Source organism: Dermacentor variabilis, chromosome 6 (genome assembly GCF_050947875.1).
Source record: "Dermacentor variabilis isolate Ectoservices chromosome 6, ASM5094787v1, whole genome shotgun sequence".
NCBI lineage: Eukaryota > Metazoa > Arthropoda > Arachnida > Ixodida > Ixodidae > Dermacentor > Dermacentor variabilis.
Window position 1 is genome coordinate 117,505,092 of NC_134573.1, and position 25,260 is coordinate 117,530,351.

The window sequence follows — 25,260 nt, forward strand, 5'->3', positions numbered from 1 at the left end:
TTACCGTCAACAGCCGCTTTATTCCACTGTGAACCGCACACAGTTTATATGATGCCGATCTTGTTGGCCACATCCAGCGCGTCGTAGTCAGGCGCCAACCTCACGTACGCCTTCTTCTGTCCGTCGGGCCGGATAAGCGTGTTCACGTTGGCGACATCGATGTCGTACAGCTTCTTGACGGCTGTCTTGATCTGGTGCTTGTTGGCCCGCAGGTGGACGATGAACACGAGCGTGTTGTTGTCCTCAATCTTCTTCATAGCAGACTCGGTCGTCAACGGGTGCTTGATGATGGAGAACTGATCAAGTCGGGTCCTGGTCGGGACGCTACGGCGCGGGTACTTAGGTTCGCGGCGCAGCGACAGGGTCTTAGGCCGGCGGAACTTGACTGATGTGCGGATCTTCTTCTGGCGCGTGCCGTGCGTTCCCTTGACGACTTTCTTGCGCACCGCCATCGCCTTGGCGCGGGCCTTGGCCTGACCTGCGGCATCCTTCTTCTTCGCTGCCTGCTGCTTCTTGTCAGCACCCGACTTTTTGTCTCCAGGCTTGGACGCCGCCGGCTTGGAAGGGGCTTTCGATGCTGACGCTGCAGCACCGGCGGGTTTTTTGGCTGGGGCAGCTGCGGCGGCGGGCTTCTTCTTTTCCTCGGGCTTTTCAGCCTTTGCAGCAGCGGCTGCTGGCGGTTTCTTACCCTTCGGCGGCATGTTTAACAACGGACACGCGTAGCAAAGGACTCTGCCTCACACGTGTCTAATACAGAAAGGATAAGCCTAGCAAAGAGAGCCAGCAGGTGGCGCAAAACATAAAAGTAGCGCAGAAAATAACGTCCTATATATAAAAAAATTAAATATCTTGTATCGATAATAATTTTAATTTACAAAATATTTATTGCTTATATATTATCTTTAATAATAATGTCTTAAATGTAATTTTTAACATTGCTCGTATTTAATTTACGTATGGTTCAGCCAATCGGAGATCCTTGCTCTCGCAGGCGCGAGCTTGCCATTTTAGTGCATGTTGGGATAGCTCCTTTTCATGGCTGCCTTCTAGGATGGTAAGTTGTGCATATTTTCAATCTCCGTAAATCCGACTGTGATCTAATTTCTATGCTCAATTTTTATGTTTAGTAGTAAAAAGAGACACGGCTCTTTAATATCAGTGTGTCATTGTGGTCGCTTCTTGCTTAATTTCCCTTGAAATCTGGAGCCGCTGTCAGGCAGACTATACAAGATGCTGACTGGGACCATGTTCACGTTGTCCACTTTTGTTGCCGGTTTTTATTGTTTAGGTTGCCCTTCGGTCGTGTGTTGTGTGCGCTTGTTACTGACGAATGTGACGTTTTGCAGGCGCGGGGACCTAAGAAGCACCTCAAGCGTTTAAACGCGCCGAAATCATGGATGCTGGACAAGCTCGGTGGAGTTTTTGTAAGTAGCAGTTCCTTTGAGGGCGGCAGTTTTGCGAACGTTGCCTCAAGCGCTTTTTTCGTTGGCTGACACTAATAAAAGAAAACATGATCTTGAAGTTAACGTTACACTTTTGTGCCTTTGAGGCATGGAACGCACGACGGTTGCGGCGGTTCACATTGGGACATGCACGCGAGTTTTGCACATTTGGGCAGGCTAGAGTAAACTGACATGTCTAATCAATGTAGAATTCAGGCAAAAGCAGTTTCAAGCAGCGCATAACGCAGTCAATAGAAGATTCCACGCGAATCTGATGTGACGGGTCATTTGCCTTTCACAGCACACTGTCGTAATGCGTAGTACAGGCCTTAATGAAGCATCGGTATGGTACTCGGGGAGCACGCTAAATAGCAGTTCGTTTTACCTACGGTCAGCCACAGATCTCGAGCACATGTTCCAGAGCACTTCCTGGTTTGGAAATGTTACTGATAGAACAAATGTTTTCTTGTGCACCTTTGCTTGGATGTTCGGTAGACTGATTTGTCGCCACAGGTATGGCATGGCATTGACAGGTAGCGACAGCCGTCGATTACTGGCCACTGACGGTCACCCTTTTCACTTGTGCGAATTCGCGAATTTTTGTGAGCTGAATATGTATTAGTGGGACACTGCATAGTATCGGCACATATGGGAGCTTAGAGTATGCCAGTTTGATTTAGCTGCACTTAATGACGTCCCCTGCACCTGCTGGAAAGGTAATGCAAGGATGGTGCGGGAGGGCCAAGCCAGCTCGGCACAAGCACGGGACTGGCACCAAGTTGCAACAACCTATTCTAATGGCTGGATACGGCCACATGCTGAAATAGCCCGTTCATGTGCTTGACCCTAGGCTCCCCGGCCCAGCACTGGACCCCACAAGCTGCGGGAGTCCTTGCCGCTCATCATCATGCTGAGGAATCGGCTCAAGTATGCCCTGACGGGCGCTGAGGTGAAGAAGATTGTCAAGCAGCGCCTCATCAAGGTGGACGGCAAGGTCCGCACCGACACAAACTACCCCGCTGGATTCATGGGTGAGTATTGCCGCCTGTATGGGCCACTCCCTTATGCTATGTTTAACATATAACAGGCAACATTACAAAGGCTAGAGAGACAACTTTCCCAGCTCACATCTGCAACCAAAGAATTCTGCACTTCATACGAAAGACAAACGTGTAGGCACGCCCCACGTAGTTCCATGCAAAATTGTCTGATACTGTGAGGTTGCAAACTGTGACCTATTGCATGAAAGATGTCGGAGATCTGGTCCTATTTGCCACCAAACGAGTGGAGTGACATGTTTTGCGACTGGCAGCTGCAGTGCATCGCCTGCGCTTTTACCAAAATATAGTACGACTGGAAACAAATGTGCACAGGAAACAGATTTGACGCAGACTTGCATCCATAGGTTTCAGTAATATATGAAGTACCGCAAAATTCCAAGCAAGTGCCCCTCCTATGGTGAAAGATAGCCAACAAAGTTTTCGTCTGTCGCAGACTGAAATTCAAGGGCTGTCAGCCTCAAATCCGACGGCCAACAAGCTAGGCCTATACTGTCTCCCAGCGATCGCAGGCTCGCATGGCTTGCTTATTCGCATCCGTTGGCATCGGTAAAATCAAATGTATTGCAATTTAAGCCCGAAATAATTGTGTAAACGTGCTGACCAACATGGGTGCTTCATTATGAGCTGCATGCGGTCGTGCCCCAAGCGACGGCCCAGTGAGCTAGGCCTGCCGGCTCCTAGTCATCGGCGGCTGTAAACAGCCGACACTGTAGATGTGGCCTTGCGGAAACACGTCTACACTGCTTGCATAGTCATGCTTACATTGGCATCTTGTTTCTGAGTGTCCATGCAGTGGTGCCAGTGTTGGGCGGAGCTACGTGCCACTCACTCATTCCTAGCATGTCTGCTGAATCGACATATGCTGCAAGTCTGACTCTGACGCATTGTATGACAGCTCGCACATAAAATTGCACCTTGTTTCGCACTTACCGTACTTACTTGATTCTAATACACCCTCTATTGTAACGCACACTTGTTTGCTGTGACCTAAAAAAAGGTCCTTTACAGTATTGCACACCTTTCTTTCATAGAGAAATACAACTTTCTCTCATTTGAAAAAAAAAAAGAACGATTTACTCCCAAACATCAAAGTTGCAACAAATGAAAGTCGCAGTTTCGCCCGAAAGGTGAAGCATCGATAGTGATGCAAATTAGTAAACAGCCACACGAAAAGTACAGATAGTAGTTTTGTCGGCTGTACAAACTTTCAAACATTCGTTTATGAACTAAATTAACAAGCATGGTGTCCCATGCACACAAGCAAACATGAACACGTTTCTCTCAATGACCGCGGAAACTCTGTCAAAGCGCTGGAGTGAGGAGGTGCGGTAGCAGGAACAAGCGAATTGACCTTTGTGCAACCTCTTGCTGTTGTGTGCCAAGTCTAGCTAATGCTGATCGTGCTTACCATCTGTCGAATGCCACATGAACGACTCTTGGAAGATATACCAGATGGTCTGCGCACAGCAAACATTCTTAAACAGATGCTCCATTTCATTTCGTTAATCACTTTCCGCACTTACATGAAAAAATATACAGCCAAACTTACCTTGGCTTTATTATTTGTAGGCTTCATAATGATTTTGGTCAAGAACAACAAAAAAGGCACCTTTCGATTCTTCTCGTCTGCACTCGTGGGCACGCAATAGCGAGTGACAACGATAGTGGCCACATTTACGCTGATACGTTAGCAGTGTACCTTATTCATACGCCGACACTTGTAACACTGCTAAGATATTCGCCCACCCTTAGCGGAAATGTGCCGCATTAGGATAGTAGTAAAGACAAATGCCGCAGTTTCCGCAGCACGCCCACCATGTGTTTCTATGTCACTGGCAGCTAAGCGCGCCCACCTCTGTTTCTGTAACCTCAAAGTGGACATGGCTACGTTATTTTAGCACACTTGCTGATATTTAAGATATTATTTATTACTGATGCAGAAGAAACTGTTTCAACGCGTGTAATGTACTCGCAAGAAGAAGAATCGCGTTCGCCTTGCTCTGCCGGCCTCCATTTTTGTTTTGGTGTCCCACACTGTTCAGTGGCAGCCGCGTGCTTGTTGACCTGTTATCTCGCAACAAACTCGGGATGAGAAAGATAACGTTCTTTGTCTTTTCGCGGGAAATTTAACCTGCGTATTTTTATTGATCGCACCCCCGAAATTGCACAACTTTTTTTACAAAAAGGTGCGATCATTTGCAAGTAAATACGGTAAGCGACGAAAGCACAGCGCAGTGCACCTAGATGCATAGACTGTCTTCATCACAGGAGCCACATGGCTGTGCCGTATGCAGCAGCCGCCAGAGTAAAGCGCTTCTCCTGTTTGCAGCAGTCCCGCACGGAAATTTCGAGAGCTCCGAATGGCCGTGATGCAGCCCGATATCAATCAGTCTCCGCACACATGGTCACTTTCCTTGCGATTGTCGCATTGTGACGAACTCTGCATGTCTTCGCACTTGGCACTTCCGTGCTGGTAGAGCAAACACAGAAAATGGGAAGAGAACGATGGACTAACCTAAGCACACATACTAATTGCTGGAGGGAGCTCTGGTGTTAGTGTCTATGGGAGCGGTTGAGCCAGCATGGGAATTATGGAAAGTACAGTTGCCGACCGTTTATTTGGACCTTACGGGGACTGCGGAAATGTCCAAATAAACAGGTGTCCGAAAAAGCAGATTAAGAAAAATAAATAAATACTTTATTTCCACGCGCTTGGCAGTAGGCTTAAAGAAATCGTGAATGCGCCGGTGCACGCTGTTCTGTTTAGGCGCAATCAGATAAGCCTGAATCTCGGAGAGGGTTGTACGGTCACTACAGGCAGTTGAAAGCACAGTCGCTGCTTGTACACGCTCCGCGTGCGACGGCAGCGTAGCACGTCGTGCATCATCTTCCAACTCGGGAGTCGTCGTCCGGCGGCACAGCAGAAACCTGACGAATGATCTTGCCGTCGTCGAGTTCTGCGCATGTCAGTACAGCAGTATCAGCACTTGTGAAACTGTGAAATGAGACTGTGTCCGGAATCACAATGCAACTGCTGCACAGGTCTCGGCAGAACATTTTCGACGTCAGTAGGGAGCACATCAGAAAGCGACAAATCCTAGGCTTCCCGGCACCCACTTGCCAGCATTCCCCAACGCAGTCTGTGCGCAGGCACTGTCGACGCCATTAGACACTTGACACTATGTCTCCGTATGCCGCGTTGGATCACTACAACCTCGACGCAGCACACAAAGCAAACACCACCACGCCGTCACGCCATCACCAGTCACACAAACAAAAAACGTAACCTATTCGCAGCGTCGTACACGTAGAAACAAACAAATCAGCTGCTGGATTGTCTTGACAAGGCTAAGCTGAGACCAGAACTGCAGTAGCTACGAACGAGGCAGAAACGATGATGAGCGGGGATTTGCAGTAGCGCCACTTCGTGGGGCAGCAAGGAGGCTCCATTCAAAACAAAAATGGCGTTCAGCAAGTCGAACCATGCACCTGTCGGTGCATGGTGCTCTCAATTGAGTTGGCTCAAGGAGTGTCCGAAAAATCAGACGAGAGGTTGCAAGGTGTCCGAACTTTCGGCTGTTATACATTATGGTCTATGGGGAGAATGCCGGTGCTGCGAAGCAGACCGAATAATCGAGCATGTCCGACTTTTTGGAGTCCGAAAAATTGGTTGGTGCCTGTACATGTATTTGCCTAAACTTCGCCCTTCCGGCTTCAAATGGCTTGGTGACTTCATAAACTCATCATTTTTAACAACGTACTGCATAATAAATATTATTAAAATTGTCCAACTGCAGGACTAAAACACAGGACTGCTAGCACAGAAACCTGATATTGAGATCATTACGCCACAGACGCAGGCATGCGAGTGCCTTGAGATACTTTGCGCGTTTCGATTTGGCCACGTCAACAAACTCAGTTGCAATTAGTAGTAGTTGTGAGTGTTCTCAGCGTCTTCTGCACTTCGAAGAGTATAGGTCGCTCCAAAATTTAAGACAATTAAGGCGTATAAAGCATAATAAACAAAGCCACAAAAAACGTCTGAATTCACAAGCCCGAACGTAAGACAAAACCATGTACTTCCCATCATTTCCACGATGGGTCAACGACTGCAGCACCAGAGTTCACTAGTATAAACTCTATGGCTATGGCAGCTAGGCTCGAAGCACATACGAGTTGGCCATTTTGATATGCTGATGGGGATATGGTAACACAGATTTAGGGTCGTATTTGATTCTAATGCGCACGCAATTTTCGGACTCGTTTTATCCAAAAAAATTTGCACGTGACACTTCACACGTTTGGCTGAAACTGTGACTGACAAAGGCTATTGCTATGCAGATACCTGGCTATGGTGAACCATCACCACGGCAGAAGTGTGGCTAAACAATAAATTTCCCTCTCACTAAATTTCGTTATGTTATGTAATTTAATGTGTAATTGTGTATATAAAATACCCAAAAACTTGCCAATCAGTCTGGGGAAGTGCATGAATCTGTGAAGGAAAGGGGGTGCTTGCTTGGAATTTTACTCTATATCATCCAAGGAAAGTGTCAGATGAAATACATGTGCCCTACAAGAAGGCATGCAGTGAGACTATGACCGCGCTACTTGCATAGTTCCCACATTTTGTCTGATAAGTATTAAATGGAGTATAGGCATCGAGCAGTGTTACTACAATGGCTTCTGTAAATGCACATTGAGAAGGTCTGCAGTCAGCCACACTGGCAAGAAATGAAGTATCGGCTGCCTAATAGTGCCCGGAGTAGTCACAGGAACAGAAAAGTGAGACTGAACCTTGAAACGATACCAAGATGGTGGTGCTCCGTGACACGAATGGCAAGACGACTACTTGAACTTTGCTGTTTTTATCTGATTCTGAGCCCTTTTCTCGCCGTCCACACTGACAAATTTTTTTTTGGGGGGGGGGGGGGCACTTGGAAGTGAATTTTCAGCCAAGTCATTTTGAATCATCGTAGAATAGTCATTGCAGGTGCCAAAACTAGTGGTATCTCAAAATTGATTCTTCTTTTTTTTTTTTCTGCAATATGATCCCCTTCTCCTTCAAGTAGAAAACTGCTCAAGCTTTAGCACTATGTTCGCAAAGGCCTGTATGGGCTGACTGCTATTGGTTATAAAACTTTCTTATAGGCATTGGCTTCAAAATAACTTTTGTAAGAAGCGAGTTACAGTACTGGTATACGGATAAAGACTTGCGCTTAGTTTACCAGTAGCGGCATCAAATGAAATGTGAATATCTAAGTACATATCCAAAGCATAACTGAAGGTAAAGTGAACGCTGTGCCGTCATCACCATTGACAGGCGTGCACGTCTGATTTGACTGCACTGTGTGACGATTCCCCCCTTATACTGTGATATTTTCGTTTCTGTTGTGGCTGGCTCTTTTATTTGAAAGGAAGGTAAGAAAAATCTGAAGAAAACAGGACCTGAGATATTGCTGTATAGGGCGAGTATTATCACGCAGTACGGGGAAACCGTATGTGCTATCTGCGTCATATGAAATTTGAACAGCTACGCATGTGCTACAGTTTGTGCTATCATTACTGCTCCATCATCTTTTCTCACTTTGAAGTAAACGACAACGAAAAGCAGAAACACAAATATTGCATTATGGGGGGGGGGATGTACCGTCGTGCAGTGTAGTCAAACCAGACGTGCACGTCTGTTGGTGGGGATGACTGGAAGGTGCACACTATACCTTCAGTTATGCTTGGGACATGCTCTCCGCTGTTTGCGTTTCATTTAGTGTTGAAGTGCACAAGGGATATTTTCACTCATAGCCTATTTATTGGGACAAATAATGAAAAATGTCAGCCATGTGAAACGGAAGGCAACGATGGTGTACAAGTCCGTTTGCTCTGATTGCTATATATTTGAAACCATATTTTGCAACAACCCATTTTATTTTTCTTATTTGCTTAGTGACTGGTGCTGGCAAGAATGTGTCGTAAGAGTCAGTAGTGTTTACCATTACCATTCTGTCCATTTTACAGGGGCAGCTCCCATAGGTTACCGTAATTACGTGACAGCATGGCAATGCTCAGGCTGCTGCTTTGAGCCCAATTTGCCCTTGAGACTTTCTCTCCGTTGTGCCAAGAAATTGTAAAACCAGTCTTCACTTAGTCACGTCCAATCCTGCGAACAATCTATAAGCAATGTTTTGTTAATGAGGTCAGCACGTTTGGTGCTGCTAGGCCTAAAGCAGCCACAAAGCTGTCTAAAGTATTTTCCTTCTTACCTGCAAAGTGGCCCCACAGCATTTAGCTTGACTCGTTTTATTTGTCATGGCTGGTGGTGTGCTTGCTTTTATATTAATTTTATTTAGTTTTACACAGATCATCCCTCTAATTGCCATACATCGGCAGTTGAGGCAGATGGTATTGGTAACGCTATGCACAGGAAATGAAGGAATGATCATCACCAGCCTATCTTATGTCCACTGCAGGACTGAAGAAATAGGCGCCTGTAAAATATGGCTTTAAATTCTGAGCCAGATTTTTTTTTTTTTTTTACTAGTGTGACCTGGTATGTTGGGCTGGCACCATCCAAAGCCCTGGCATGTGCCCGAACTGCCTGTCTGGGGTCCAGCAATGTGCCTAAACTGCACGTACACCCATAGAGCTTACAGTAGGAGGCCGAGCCTCGGATGGCTGCTTCATATGGTGCCTCTGTGGGAACATTGGATTTCGCCAGAGAGCTCTCGCATCTGTAGTGATGCCGAGCACACAACGAAATGTTGATGTAAAAGCTGCTTGGTTTTCTCACGGTTGGGGACTACTGGATTAACAAGACTGCTATGTTGGTTTCAAGGAGGCATCACTATAACCACTGCTACATCATCTACTTACGCTGTTTAACACGGCATCATTTGCACAATACACAACTAACATGGGAGGGAAATGAACATTTTTGAGCAAGTATTTTTTATGCCGCCACTTCGAGTTGCACAATAGGCATCGTAGCCTGTGAGTCGCATGAAAGCCTGTCTCTAAAAGTGACGCATTGTGAGGTACAGTTGAACCCACTTATGATACCAGTTTTAACAATATATCTGTTATAAATCAGAAGCTGCTGCACCGTCAACTTTTGTATGTTTTCCATGGTGAAATAACCTGCTTACTACAATGCCCCCATGCTGCATTATTGGCTAAAACAAAGACTGGCTGCTGGGTGTGCCATCCGAAAGGTAGTGAAATAAGAAATCCTTGAAGAAAAAAAAAGAAAACAAATTTGTGCCGCTGCACGACGGGTCGCTGCTCCCCGCCACGCGCTCATTTTTCAGCCATCTCTGTGCGACTCTCTCCCATTGCCCTTTCACCCCTCCGAACACGAGTGGGCTGCGCCTCTTGCAGATTGCTCACATGTTGCCCGCATATTACTCGCTGGCTCCTCGTTCAGCGCATTAGTCTTTGTTGGTTGCGTTGAAATCGTTCCTGGCCACGCGATTTCTCAGACTCGCTGCCAAAATGGAAGATGGCTGATCCGTCTGCAGATCATCGGCAGTGCACGATGTTGCCGGTGAAAAGAAAGTACACGGCTATAGAATTGGAAATTAAGTACCATATTTACTCGCATAATGATCGCACTCGCGTAATAATCGCACCCCTGAATTTTGTCGTCAAAATTCAATTTTTAAAAAATTTCCCGTGTGATGATCGCACCCCGAACTTGCCCCAGCGATATGTCGTGTGTGAAGTCTAGCAATAATAATCGCGCTTACCATCTGTCGAATGCTACGCCAACGACTCAAGACAAACCATGCGGTCTGCACGTGCCAAACATATTTAAGTAGATGCCTCATTTCATTACTTTCATCACTTTCCACACTTCCATGACTAAAAAAAACTGCAACCAAGCTTGCCTTCATTATGTGTAGGCTTTATAATGGTTGTGGTCAACAAAAAAGACTCCTTTTGATTCTTCTCATCTGCACTCGTGGGCACACAACAAATCGCGAGCGGCAACGATAATAGCCACGTATACACTGATACATTAAGTGTACCCTATTCATACGCCAACGCTTGTAACACAGCAAAGATATTCACCCACCCTTAGCGGAAATGTGCCGTATTAGGATAGTAGTGAAGACAGATGCCGCAGTTTCCGCAGCATGCCGGCCATGTGTTTCTGTCACTGGCAGCTAAGCGCACCCATCTGTTTCTGTCCCCTCAAAGCGGACATGGCTACGTTATTGCCGCAAGCTTGCCGATATTAACGATATTATTCATTACTGATACGGAAGAAACTGTTTCAATGCACGTAATGTACTCGCAAGAAGAAAAAAAAAATCGTGTTCAGGTTGCTCCACCAGCTGCCATTTTTGTTTTGGTGTCCTGCAGCAAATGCGGGGCGAAAAAATTTTTTTCTTTTCGTGGGCAATTTAACCCGCATATGATTGCACTCCTGATTTTGCGTCAATTTTTCTGACAAGAAAGTGCGATCCTTGTGCGAGTAAATATGGTACTTCTAACCGATGAGGCGATCGTCTCGAACGTGCTTGCATCAGATACCAACGACTGCAGCTATGACGCGGTAGGGCAGGCTGCCTCAACGTTGTCCTCCATGAGGCCTGGCAGATGATTCAGTCCCTCCCGGGCTTTGTTTTCGCGAGGAACCTCCCGCTGCACTACGTGGAGTGCCTGCATGCCTTGGAGAAGGATGTCGGCAAGCTTCTTGTAAAGCGTGCAAGGCCGACGGACATTGGCTTTTCTCGTGCAAGCCAGTGAGAAGTATGTGTACGTGGCGAGCTGCAATTAAAAGGCCTTCTTTGGGGCCACACAAGCGCAGAAGGGAGGAGCCTTTGTCGTGTCAGTGGTCGTAAATATAGGCTGATGATGGTAACCTCTACAACTAGGTTGTATTAAGACTGAACAAGTGTCATGCCACAGTGGCCAAGCAAAAGGTATAAAAATTTCAATTACATCCGTACATCTTTAATAAAGCACGAGAGCAGAGTTGCTTTTTAGGAATGCAGTGGCTTGATCAGCTTTGATGTGTGAGCGGGCTTGTGATGCTGGCCTGATAAAAGGGCAGCCTGGAAACTCAACGGTGAGCCTTTGTGCAGACGTGGTGACCATTGAGAAGACCGGCGAGTTCTTCCGGCTGCTGTACGATGTGAAGGGCCGCTTCATCCTGCACCGCATCACCCCCGAGGAGGCCAAGTACAAGTTGTGCCGTGTCAAGCGGGTCCAGGTGGGCCCCAAGGGAGTGCCTTTCCTCACCACCCACGATGCGCGCACCATCCGGTATCCCGACCCCCTCATCAAGGTCAACGACACTGTTAAGGTGGACCTGGCCACTGGCAAGATCGACGACTACATCAAGTTCGATTCCGGTCAGTGTGCTTGTCGGATATGCAAAGTGCATGGTGGACGCAGGGAACTACTGCATAGTTGAGGTGCACAAAAAAAAGCATTGCACTGCACCCGTATAGTTACCTTTGTGGTGGTCTTGTTTGTTACGGCTGTTTTGGTATGAGATGCATAAGAGTCTCTAAAAGATGGGTTTGTGTTTGGGGAACAAAGTGAGAAATTGATTTGTTGTCAGTGGTTCTGGAAGGCTTCCAGGAAAAGCTTTCCTGAGTGTTAACTTCTGACTTGTCTAGGGCACAGCTATAGAGTTGGTATCATTGGATATCTTGGATTGTGCAAAAGCCACTGATACCCAGTATATAGCAAAAGCTGAGGAACTAGTGTTTAGCAAACTTTTCTAGTAAATGCAGCAGATGCATGAACTCGACAAAAATGGACCACACACACACATACACACATATATATATATATATATACTGCAGTTGATGATGAGGGACACGAAAGAGCAAGTCTAAATCGCCTCAGACTAGTAAAGCATATTCTTTCTAAACTATTTTCATTTGCTTGGAGTTCCACATGCATCGTTTTTGGGCTTCAGTGCCTGCTATGGACACGGCTTGTAATCGTGGAGGAAAGAAAAAAAAATAGAGCAAATACTCAGGCCTTTGCAAGGCGACCTCCTCAGTTGCCAATCTCTCCCACTCAAGCAATTTAACCTGGGGAACAGCACGCTGTTACATGCTTTGGTCTGTGGCGGGTCTGAGTGTAGCTAGCCACTGGGTGTGCCGTCGCTTTCTGCTCACGTATCTCACACCCATAGTTCTCAGCCTGAATACATGAAGACATTAGGTCTGTTCGATTCGCCTGCACCACCTAAACCAGTTCACAAGGTGTTGCACCCTGCGATTCATTTCAGCAGTTCAGTAATGGTGCACTCTGAACCATACCATTAATTTCAATTTGCAGTGCTGGTTCACGATTTTGCTGCACTCTCTATTGTATTTGCCTACTTAATGCATACATGGAGGTGTGAAGCAGCAGTGCAGATGACACTGCACATGGCGCTAGCACCGTTGAAACCCTGCTTATTTGTGCCTCTGTGTCTGCAAGTGCAAGGTGTATTTATGCCTCTGAAACCGGTGATACCTGCTATTTGAGACCTCAAATTTATGCACGTGGTGCGCATTAGAAAATAACATAACTCCTGCACCGCAGTAATCAAGCTGCACAATTCCCACGCACCATCGTGAACTGGTTCTGAGTGGTGCAATGAAAATTGTCACTTGCGATAACTTTTTATCTAGAGCGTATGCACAATTAGCAGCACATCACAACTACAGAGTTACACTGCGGACAAGCAGACGACAAGCCCAGCACAGGGCAACTAGAAACGACCGCTTGCCATCACATGCTTGAGTGCTTTTCCCATTTAATTTTGAATGGGACTAGCACTGCTGAGTGACACTTCTTCCTTTCTTTCTTTCATGCTTGAGCTAGAATTCTTTGCATTTCATGCATTGGCGGTCGCAATCGAAGCCATGGTTTCCCTTCTAAATGGAAGCTGTGGTCACGCGCAGACCAAAAGCAGTGGCTTCCGACGGTCGCACTACATCGCTCATACTTGGTGTAGGGCATTACCATGAGAACCCAACATTGCTTATTGATCAGCCTGCCTCTCTGGTTAAAATTTTGCACTGTAAATTATGCTCAGGGGAACCTGCCTAAAATCCTGGATAATAATAATTGGGAGTTCAAAATAATAAATCCTCCTGAAAATGTCCTTATTTCGCAAGTAGCCAAGAAAGCCTGTCAGTGCATTACTATGTGCATGTATTATGTGTATGGGCTGGTTCAGTTGGTATTTTGACTTGTTCTGCTGTCGCTGCAAGTAGTCCTTATGTGCCCAGATTCTACCGTAAAAACCAGACTATAGGTCGATCCCCCATCTAATGAATTCTACTAAAAATGAAAAAAAAAATCTTTTTCAATGGCAAAAGTACCGAAAGACACCCTTACCTTGAAACAAATGCAATTCAGCCAGTTGCAGCCAGCCAGTGACAGTATTAAAACGCTGCTTGCATGTGCACCTGGCCAAGTTTTTAACAGTATTGTGTGACCATCGACCTGCGTGCTTGTCAGCACCTTATAACAGCGCTGAGCGGTGAAACAAATGAGATATGCGCATGTTTACACATGCACTTACTTTCGCTATTTCGCCACTTCGTGCCGTGATAAGGTGCTGACAAACACGCGGGTCGATGGTCGTGCGATACTGTTAAAAATTGGCTGGGTGTACAATACACAGAAGGGAACGAAGTGCGCAAGCGCTACTCCGAATCAGAGCAGCACCTTTGACCAGAGTCGTCCGAACTAGTCGGATGACGAGTGCTTCTCGCTGCCCAGTCCACAGGCACGTGCGATCTCTACCACTTTCAAACGGATGCATTGGCAGTCAGGCAGCGATCTTGCATGCATCTCCCAGACGAACTCTGCCACCTTGTCTTGCAGTTCTGCGATCCGCCCATGGAGTGACGTTTTCTTTTGGTTGCTACAAGTTGTAATACGTTGCTTTTGCCTCCGCCACTGCCGGGGGCTCTTTTCGGATACTCCAAATTCGCGCTGTGCCGCCAGGTTGCCCCGGGCTTCCGCGTACTCAATCGCCTTTTTCTTGAAGGCAACGGCGAATTGTCGTCGGCTTCCGCTCATTTTGAAACAAAATGTGAAAAAGCAGCCTTTAACCAGTATAACTTTGTGACAATGGAACCGCAAAATGCCGGTGCCACAATGTCGCCGCCCTGCTGCTGATGGCGAAGGCGGCTTTTTACTTCATCCGCCCATTGTTGCAAGACTTCCATAGTTTTTCCGCCATTGTCCGGTATATAAGACGAGAGTCGACTTTTCGCAATAAAACCATCGCGAAAAGTCCTATATTCCAGTTTTTTACGGTAGCCCCCCACGCTCCGATAGCCAAGTGACCGTGGGACTCTAAGTGGTCGTTTTGTAGCACTTCACCGCTCTAGTTGGTGCAGACTTTCTTGTGTAGGTAATTTACATCGCTAACATATGACATTAGGTCACATCACTACTGTGATTTGGCCATTGTGTCAATCCAGCTTTATCAGCATTGTCAGGGGGGGGGGCTGACCGAAGATACGTGGACTGGAGATTTTTGCAAGAATTTTAGCATTGTTGTATGCAGTTATTTCTGCATATTTTTCTTTTCATGTTTTTTGCTTGTTTGTTTTTCATTCCGGGTTGTCATAATGTGGGTTACTGGTTATAAGAGAAAATATGTTGCTTCGACAAGTCCTGTGTGCTTGATATCTGTGCCAAAAAAGTGCAAATGGCGATGATGCACTGCTTTCATTAATGGAAGCTCAAATCCCGTCTGTGAAGGTAAATTCTGCCTGTCTTGTTCACTTTTTTACAAATGTGAGGGCTTTCTAATCTTTCTTTTATGAATTGGTGACAAGTTACATTCAGTGCACTTTTATTTTCTTCTTTTTGATGCTGCGAAAATCTGGTACACCTTGGTAATCGGGTAAATGTGGTATTCAAATGTTGAGCACACGTCCACGGAGGGATGATGCTTAGCTCCATTCGACAAGCTTTAAAATGTGTTGCTAATTCAAGGCTATTGATGAATACAGGAACAGCCGTTGCGAATTTAAGCTAAGGCATGTCTCTTGGTGTTGTGTGTTACAGGAAACATGTGCATGGTGACTGGTGGCCACAACTTGGGTCGTGTGGGCATCATCACCTCTCGGGAGCGGCACCCTGGTTCATTCGACATTGTCCATGTCAAGGATTCTCAGGGTCACTCGTTTGCCACCAGGTGTGTCTTGGGAGCATTGTTATTCCACGTTCCTTAGTTTTAGTGAAGCTGACTTGTTTGCTGTGGTAACGAGTTTTGCACTGCGTGTATAATGCTTGGCAACTTAAAAAGGATAGGACATGCATATGCTACGCAGCATGGTCTAGTTTTGATGTTCAGCATGCAAAACATTTTGTGATTTCATATGTGAAAAGGCACTTCACCCCAAGCGATTTTTTATGTTGGCGATGTCAGGAAATGTTATATCCTAGCCAAAAGAAAGCTAAAGTAAGTTTGATGAAATTTCTATTAAAATGCAATGTAGGTGCTTTTATTTTCTACCTCAGTTATTGAAATTGTAACAACTTGTAAAATTCCATTCCTACAATGCTGTGACAACTCATTTTACACAATCTGTACAAATCTTGATGTGGCGCAAGTCTCTTAAAGCATTGAGTGTGTATTTGAAGTTATGCCATCCTCTGACCAATTGAATTTGATGCAGGTTTGCTGTGTGAATACCATGCTATGAGGAGAACATTATTGCTTTTTGTGATACCCTGATCGCATGATTGGTCTTACTGAGCATGGTTCCATACAGCAATTGCTGTGCACACCAGATGCTGTCCATGTGTGAGTGCGGTTACATCTGGTGCATTGTATTTTTGTGCAGGTTGAACTACATCTTTGTGATTGGCAAGAGCACAAAGCCCTACATCTCGCTGCCTCGAGGCAAGGGTATCAAGCTTACCGTCGCTGAAGAGCGCGACCGGCGTCTTCAGCTCAAGGCCCAGCACTGAGCCAATAAACAGACTTGACGCCTCCCTGCCATTCTTTGTACAGTGGAGAAATTTGTGTGTTCTTTGTGCGATGATTTGTTTCCTGATGGGATCCCGTTCCTCTCTTCTGTGCTGCCACTGAATACAGTTGAATCTCGGTGGTACCGTCACACCTGACACAAATTTTGGAATGATACAAACTTTTCACAAGTCCTGGTCGAAGTCCATTTGGTTGAAAGCTAAAGTTCGGATGTTGCAAACTGCCTTTCGGGTCATGGCAGACAATGCCTGCTTAATGATCCCCGGCGTAGCAGCACCAGGCACAGGCTGGCTGAGTGGCCGTGCCGATGCACCCGTCTCGTCCCTGTTGCCAAGGTGACCCACGTCGCTCTGCCATGACTTTGCCCTGCAAGTATCACACACACCCAAAAAAAAAAGCTTTTGCTTTGGTTTACCTTCTTTGTTTTGTTTACATTTCTGTGCAATCCTTGGCTTTCTTTTAGTGTCATGCAGCTTGTGGGCGCCTTGCAAATTTATCAGAAGCTGCAATTGCTTGCGCCCCAATCTTCCTGTGTCGGCAAGATCGGTGGCATTAGCTTCTGTGGGTAGCCTTCTCTGTTCCACGCCTTCCATCTTTGGTGCCCGATGACAATTTGAAACTTTTCTACCTTTGCAACCGTCAGATTGCACAGTATGAAGTAGCTTTGCTGCCACGAAAAAAAAAATTAAACAGATTGTCCTTATCACCATTGGGCAGCAGCTAGGACACGCCAGACCTTCAATGCTTTTGAAAAGCATTGAAGGACTCTGGACACACTCTTGATAACCGGGCAGATCTTGTAATGTCAGCCTTGCAACATGCAAAGTGTTTCGCACATGCAAATGTGCAAAACAAGTGTGCCACCCAATAATAGTGTGCCATGCGACTGCAGTAACAAAATGTGATGATTTTTCCTTGACATGCCTTTTTTTCTGTGTGAAATCATCAGCCTATTTTATGTCCACTGCAGGACAAAGGCCTCTCCCTGCGATCTCCCATTACCCCTGTCCTGTGCCAACAGATTCCAACTAGCACCCGCAAATTTCCTAATTTCATTGCACCACCTAGTCTTCTGCTGTCTTGTACTGCGCTTCCCTTCTCTTGGTATCCATTCTGTCACCCTAATGGTCCAACGATTATCTGATCTACGCATTGCATGATCTGCCCAGCGCCATTTATTTCTCTTTATATCAATTAGAAATGTTACACTGCAGCTCTGATCTCGTGTAAATGGTGATGCTAAGATGGCACTGCATTGTAGATTTGCCACAGGAAAACGAAAATCATTTGTGCTATACGGTGCATTTTTTATACATGCGCATTTGCATAATATGCTGACTAGCTACAAATGTGAACTGGAGCTTTTTATGGGGCAGTTGGGAAAGAAAGCTAAATGAGTAAGTTGTATAGACTCGTGCGTCTTAGGGCACGCTTGTACGCGCTCTTGGTAAATCTGCGTTGATTAATGGCGAACGCCATGCTTGTAAATTCAAATATATTTCACATGTGCACCACATCCGGTTATTGGAGTGGTAGTGTGGCATGCTGACAAACATGCTGCTTGCCTCTGAAACTTCTCGACCAGGAATAGCCAGTAGCAGCTGTAATCACTCAAATTCGCACTCTGAGTACTCTATTTTCTCAGGGTGTCTACCAACCGGGAAAACCGGGAATTCTCAGGGAATTTGATAGTCTGGAAATACTCGGGGAAAACTCAGTGAATTTGTGCTTCCATCAGGGAAAATTAGCTGTAACCTTATTGAAAGGGAACGAAAGTCTTGTTAATGCTGGTTCCAGTAACAGGAATCGCAACGAATCGTCACTGACGGTGTGTCATCGGCACGAGGTATTGCCAGAGTAGTTAACGACCGATTTTCCGGACGACCGATTTTCCCGACATGCCCGATAATTCGCACGGCTTTGCGGCACCACCATGTACTCCATATAGTCAATGTATATTGCCCTGACTGCATTTCTGAAATCGCATTAATCAAAGCCACCACTGCCGCCATTTCGATTATCTCGCCGCCTCGAACCGGCACTTTCGCACGCAGATCCGCTGGCAGCCGTAGTCGCCACCTCGGCGACGTTAGGCCTAGCTGCTTCCACGTTCGCTGTTAAGCTTCTTGCCATGTGGTGCCGCGTTTTTCATTGAAATAATTCGCCGCTGTCAGCAATGGAACCGACTCCGCCTTTGTAATCCTGGCGATTGGCTTCGAAGCTCGCAGAGCACAGCGCGTCGCGTAATGCCAGTTTCCGAAAGTTAGCTTCGCCTCCGTACAGCAGTGTTACGCGGTGAAGCATAACAAGCGTGGGAAGGGGCAGTTGTCACGGGACACAGTATGCATTCCTTAATTATACACGCGTGCACCCCCGTGTCCTGTCACAGTACGAGCACCGATATGCTTAATAAGTGTACTGGCAGGCCTTAAGAGCTTTTTCGGACGTATCTGTGTCAAGTTTAGCCCTTAAGGGCAGTTAAACACATGCATTTATTTTTTTCGCACTGCCCGATTTTCGGATGTTATTGCAACCCCTAGGGAGTCCGAAAAATCTGACGTTGACTGTACAACTGACCAAGAGGATGCTTCAAATGATCCATGGGGTGAACGCGAGGCAGAAGGAGGATGAGAACAGAAAGGACCGACACACCAAGGAATTAACGGGAAAGCAAGCGCGCCGCCGCCTCTTTGAAGGAGCGTGAGCTCAAAAAACAAAGTGTTGGCTGGCGCCAAGATGCAGGTGTCCCACATCCAAACAAAAATAAACTCTTTAAAGCAGTGAAACCCAACACTGAGATGTTGTGTAGGGGCTGAGAGTATGTCAGGGCAGTTGAGGTTGACTTCCCAGCTGCTGAGAGAGAACCTTAGTTGTGACAAAGTTCAGGGCTCATACCGATGACCTTGCTATCAGTTGATAGAAATAGCTCATATTCAAAAATAATTTACTTATGTATGCATCTCCTTTTCATTCGTATTTGAAAATGTTCGACTCGATTTGGAATGGGTTTTACCTTTTTTTTTTTTTTGGCTGTGCATTTTACTAACACCTTCCTTCTGTTTTCTTTTTAAATAAAATAGATATTACTCCTTACTATTCAAACTGGATTAAGTCATTTTTTTTCAACATGCTTACTAGAGAGTGACAGCATCGGGCTACATGGTGTCAGCCTGTCTTGACGTAAAACAAAGTTCTGGCTCATTCAGGGAATCTTGCAAAGGTGCTCATGGAAAACCTGGAAAACTCAGGGAATTTGGAAATGTCAACTTGGTAGACACCCTGATTCTGCACACCCCCGCCTTACAAAATCGGACTTTTGCAGCCACAAAATGCAAACCGAGGATTTAAAGTTTAATTCTGCCATAGTGGTTTTAAAGGGTCGGGGAACAAGAGGACAGAAATTGGGTTTGCGGCAATGATGTGTGCATGTCCCAACTTGCACAGATTGACTCTGAAAACTTCAAGAAACCATTGTTTGGCTTTCAAAATGTCAGCTGCCATTTTACATTGACTTTATGGGGCAGTCCTAATAATCAAGCTTGTGCAACCTATTCGTCAGTAACGCTGATCGGAAAGCCACTGAACACTTTATTCTTTTCATAAATGTTGGATTTTTTTTTTCTTGTCGCCAAGTTGTGTGAAATACTGGCAAAAATGCAATGACCAGTAAAGTAACTTCGCATTTATTCTGTGGTAATCTGCTATGCCCACTGAATGTCGCCAAGAATTTAAAAAAGAAAATGAGTGCCCTTGTACTCTGTGAAGGATGACCAGCGAAGCTGTGTATGCGGGCCTCAATGGCGAACTGCACTTCCGCTGCAGGTCGGCCTGGTATTGCACAACCTTCGGGATTGGCCCACGTATGGGGAGTGCGTAACGCCTGCTCCACCTCTACCGCGGTTGGCCAATGTATGAAAGATTGTTGGTCTATGCGCGTGCACGATCCGCCAGATTTTAGCCATATACAGCTGACACCGGGCATGACACGAACGGTGGTCACTATGTTGATGGGTGTTCACGGTTGTCGCTATCAGTGTTTTTTTTTTTTCATTGTACACAAATATGCCTAATTAGCTAACTCTATATACTTGATCGACGAAATGTCAATGAAAAAGTTGTGGAGGATGCTGAAACATGAGTGATCGCCGGATGTAAAGCAACCTGGGATTTCCATTGTCCAACAAGTGAGGTAATTAATGTTAGCTAATTAAACTTTAAAAACTGTTGCGCACAACGAAAAAAATAATGACTAGCATTAACAGAGGCCTATCAACATGCGATGGGTGCTGTTCGCGTAAATCTTGGTTACATTTAATGATCCACAGTCATTCCTTTTTCTTTTCTAAATTTGAATTAAAAAAAGCTTCATTGTCTGTCTGTTTCTTGTAGTTGTAAACATTTACATTTCAATACTAATGCACTAAAATTTTTAATGCATTCTTGTATAAGTCACCATAACACCCAGGCTTTGTAATGGGCCAATCAGTTTGGTTTCCATATATGTAATACACAACATGCTTGTGAAAACTTCTGCAAATACAGTAGGGCAAAAATTGTGTAGTGCTCTATGCATACCAAAAAGGATGAAGTAAGCAATCCTCAGTTCTGGAGAGATATAGAATTTCGCTTGCAGTCCTTCATGCAGTGTGCCAGATGAATGGTACATAATGACAAAAGCATACCATTAAATGTATTTCACAAATGTTAAACTGTTAAGGATGTTAATGTTAGGGCCTGTTAATGACCCTAACATTTAAAATAGATTCTGTGAAATTTCTTAACAAATTCCTTAATCACAATAACACCAAAAAGGCCGCACCTATAATCTCCAAACCACACGTGCACAAGGTCAGTACTGTTAGCGCCTTGTGGATCACATGAATTTTTGGTTCTTGAAGATTTGCACATATTAATGTTGCAATGAGACAAAATGATCACGAAGCACATCAAGACACAAATAATTTTGTGAGCATGGTAACTATCACAAGATGTGTACAACCATGTGCGCTGTCGGTGTTTTTTTCTTCATTACATTTCTTTGTGGGCCGCCATTCTCAAAATTCCGAGGAATAACTTTGCAAAGAATGAAAGAGGAAGTATGAGCAACTTTGGTGGTCGAAAAGTGGTTGGGTATGCGTGGTTCGGAATTTGGTTCGAAATTTTTTTTCCGCAAAGCGACTTACAACGTCGATGCAGGACGCCGACGCTGGATTTTTTTGCGCCACGGACTCCTTAACGCTATCGGGTTAAAATTACACAAAATTTTACACACATGGTTCTAATAGACAAGAACACGTGGGAGTGGGGGCCGTAACGAAAAGTTGTCAAACAAGTAGTCAATTACCACAGTATGCCTCTGTTTTCGCTCCTGAAGTTTATGATATATGGACTGTAAAAAGAAATTATCGCTGATAAGCGCAAACATGGTCACATACACTGATTTGTTGAATGCACTAGAGGCTGTACGTCTGGAATGTGATAGTGAACCCCTGCTAAGGGATATCTTGAGCATGGTGGCTTATAATTGATACGGGAGAGCAATATACTTCTGCTGGGCCCCAAGCCATGTTGGAATACCGGGTGATGAAACAGCAGGTAGATGCGCATCCGTGGCAGCAGCACACAAAGGCATAAACAGCACAACACTTGCACACATAAAGATAGTATCTGAACTATTTGGAAGGCCTCCATGTCAAAATGGCAACGCGAATGGGACTCTTGTGCAAACAAGGTATGTCTTAATAAACACGTGCACACTTGCGAAGTGGAAGTCGTGTAATCACCCGAAACGATTCATTGAAGTTTCTTTATGCCGACTAACGATTAGACATTCACACCTTACAATTCCTTGCTTGGAAAAGACCCACCAACATGTGAAAAGTGCCAAGAACAGCTAACTGCGATGCACATTTTATTGACATGTACACATATTGAAACACGAAGACGAAAGGTTTCGCATAATTTATATAAATTACACATACCTTTACACCCTCTTTAGTTTTAGGAGATGATCCACTAGTGCCATTACTTGATGTGCTTAAATTTGTAGACAAGAGTGGCTTTTTACAGAAAATATAGAGCTGCACAGCTTTTGCTGCTTTTAAATTTGATTTTATAACACCTTATGTTTGGCGCAGCTTAGCCCTAGTCGCTTTTGCTCTGCTAAGCCCACTTTAACTACTCAATTAACAGACACTTGGAAAACCACAGACCTGTACGAGCAGAAGGACATGATGGCAATTGCTTCCATTCATGCCATGTAGCCCTGTGTATCGCAGGCATATTTTCACTGTGTAATGAGACTTAGCTAAAGCAGTGAGGTTGGCATGCGAGTGCCTTGTTTTAGTTCTTCCTGACATCCATGTCAGGCCTCCCGTTGTGCACCAATGAATGTGCAAACACAGTCTCCCTTCCTACTATACCAAATGTAACATTCTGGATGACTTAACATTTTAAAACGAAGCTTTCTTTGCCTCTTCCTTCGACTTTCCCACTACTGCTGCTGCTGCTGTCAGGTACACTGCGTCGGGGGGCGGGGGTCACAGCGTGTGCATACATGACAGGAGCGAGTCAGAAAGGCGACGCTAGAAACTCGTTTTCATCCCACAGCGCCGAATGTGCACAATGCCCTCTGGAACTTCCTGGCCGCCGCCACATTAGCCTCTTGACAGCTGTAATTATCCGTGACTCCTCTCACAAGCATTGCAGAAACTGCAGCGCTTCCCTTTCTACTAAGGTGCGAGTCCAGAGAATAGAACTGCTGGGAGGAGGGATGAGAAGAGGCAGTTCCCATACATGAGAAGGGGGGGGGGGGGAGTGACGTGAGAAGGCAAGCAAACTCTAATACTATACGACAGCGGTTGCGGGGAAACTGGATAAGCTTCAGTTTAAGGTACGATACAGTACGTTGCTGCTATTTCTGAAGAAAAAAAAATATGTAAATATGTCAAGCGGACAAACTTATGCAGGGCGTGCAGAAGCAGAGCCGCATTAATTAAAGCGCGCCGCAGGGTCCAGGCGACACTATGGAAGCGGTCGACAGTCAAATCAACACTTCTAGCGCCTGCCTTGTTAGTTTTGCGTCTATGCCATTGCCAGAGGCCGTGGATTTGATCCCAAGCGCGGCAGCCGCATTTCGACGGAGGCAAAATGGAAAACGCACATGCACTTAGACTTCGAGACATGTTAAAGGACAGCACGGTGTCAAAATTAATCCGGAGTCCATCACTATATACGGCGTGCCTCATAATCCGATTGTGGTTTTGGCACGTACAGCCCCACAATCCAGTTCAAGTTTAGTACTTCTGCCACAATGCGATGTGCCATGTGAGCCAATGACTATGCTCAAAACCCTCTCGGAGGTTATGAAATATGGCGCACAACAACGCCTCAAGCAAACACCTCTGCCTGCGTGTTCTGTGTACTACGCAGATAAATAGTGATGACCGCAAGGTAACGTTTAACATCAACTCGCCGGTCTTGTGTTAGGCTAAATATTGAAGACATTAAGCTTTAAGAAAGCCGTTTAAGAATTAAGCCGCCAACATCACCGCTAATTATCGTCAATCAAACCATCCAGCACGGAAAGCATTGCTTACATCGATTCTCACAGTGCGTGGGATCTGCATAATTTTTTTAGTATTCTTCATTACTGCAGAAAACTTAATTTTTCCACACTATGTGATAATACAAGACCTTTACTTTGACACTCTAGGTCTCTGTATAAAACAGTACGTAGTTCTTGAGGCTAAAACATATTTATAGTACAAATGTTAATGTGATTAAATCGGCAATGCAGTGTACCTGGTTTTTACAATGCTCAACTACACTGGTGATATGCTTGCACTGTAACGTGCATAAACTGAACCGCATATCCAAACAAGGAAATGGCTAGGCTATCACAGATAATACGTCAGTCACACTCTTTGAACAAAATTTATGGCAGTTCTTGTATGGGATGGCTGATGGCATCCCGGCCCATCATATCATCCTTGTCATATAAACCATATCACTCTATATACTCGCATATGTGTGCAGGATGATCAGTATTATTTCACTGTGGCACTTTACATGGACCTGTCCTTACAAGCACAAAGATTTTGCATGTCGCCTGTGTCGCTATGAAGCCACTGCAGCTGGTGAGCAATGTTCATGCACACCGCACTGGCTTCGTCCCTTTGGAAAGCCATCCTCATATTGCAAATAGTAGTCAGGTTGAAGGCCTTTAAATAAATGTCTGTACATTAGACGTCCGTTAATTCTACTCCATTTAATTCAAATTTTTCGCTTAATTCGACACCGACTGAAGGTTCCTGCAGACGCCCATGCATTTCTATAAGCCCAACCTGCCGTTATTTCGATCTCAAGATTGGCCTTCGCCGGATAATTTGAAATTAACTGGTTAGCTTCGCTGAATACAGCAATGTTCTGCAGTGAAGCAAACCAAGACTAGTAGGGGGCCACTGTAACGGGACACAGTATGCGTTCCTGAATTATACAGGCTCGCACGCGCCGTCTCCGGTCACAGAGCAGGCACCTAGAAGCCTAATAAGCATACTAGTTGCTATTCAGAACTGTTTATACCATTTCTATGGCGAGTTGAGCCCCTGTTTCACCTGTCACGCATGTCTCACCTATATGAGACCTTTAACGGGGCCGAGTACGCGTCCCTTAATTACACGCGCAAGTGCTGTGCACCAATAAGCATACAACAATCATCTATGTTCTTGGAAAGCTAGCGAAAAGGCAGCCAGTAGGATTAAATAACTCCCCAAGTAGAGGGGATGTTTAA

General features: G+C 45.4%; 2 protein-coding genes across 2 annotated transcripts; one reads left to right on the top strand and one right to left on the bottom strand.

Moving 5' to 3' along the window:
• Positions 1–779, bottom strand: RpL23A (ribosomal protein L23A). The gene has a single exon (XM_075695609.1). The coding sequence runs from the start codon at positions 699–701 to the stop codon at positions 45–47; it is 657 nt and encodes a 218-aa protein (XP_075551724.1). The 5' UTR covers positions 702–779; the 3' UTR covers positions 1–44.
• Positions 780–992: 213 nt separating this feature from the next.
• RpS4 (ribosomal protein S4) lies at positions 993–16,481 on the top strand. Its single transcript, XM_075695608.1, has 6 exons — positions 993–1,054; positions 1,347–1,424; positions 2,293–2,473; positions 11,590–11,859; positions 15,542–15,671; positions 16,324–16,481. Exons 1-6 carry the CDS (start codon positions 1,052–1,054, stop codon positions 16,448–16,450), a joined length of 789 nt encoding a protein of 262 aa, XP_075551723.1. The 5' UTR covers positions 993–1,051; the 3' UTR covers positions 16,451–16,481.
• Positions 16,482–25,260: the final 8,779 nt, after the last annotated feature.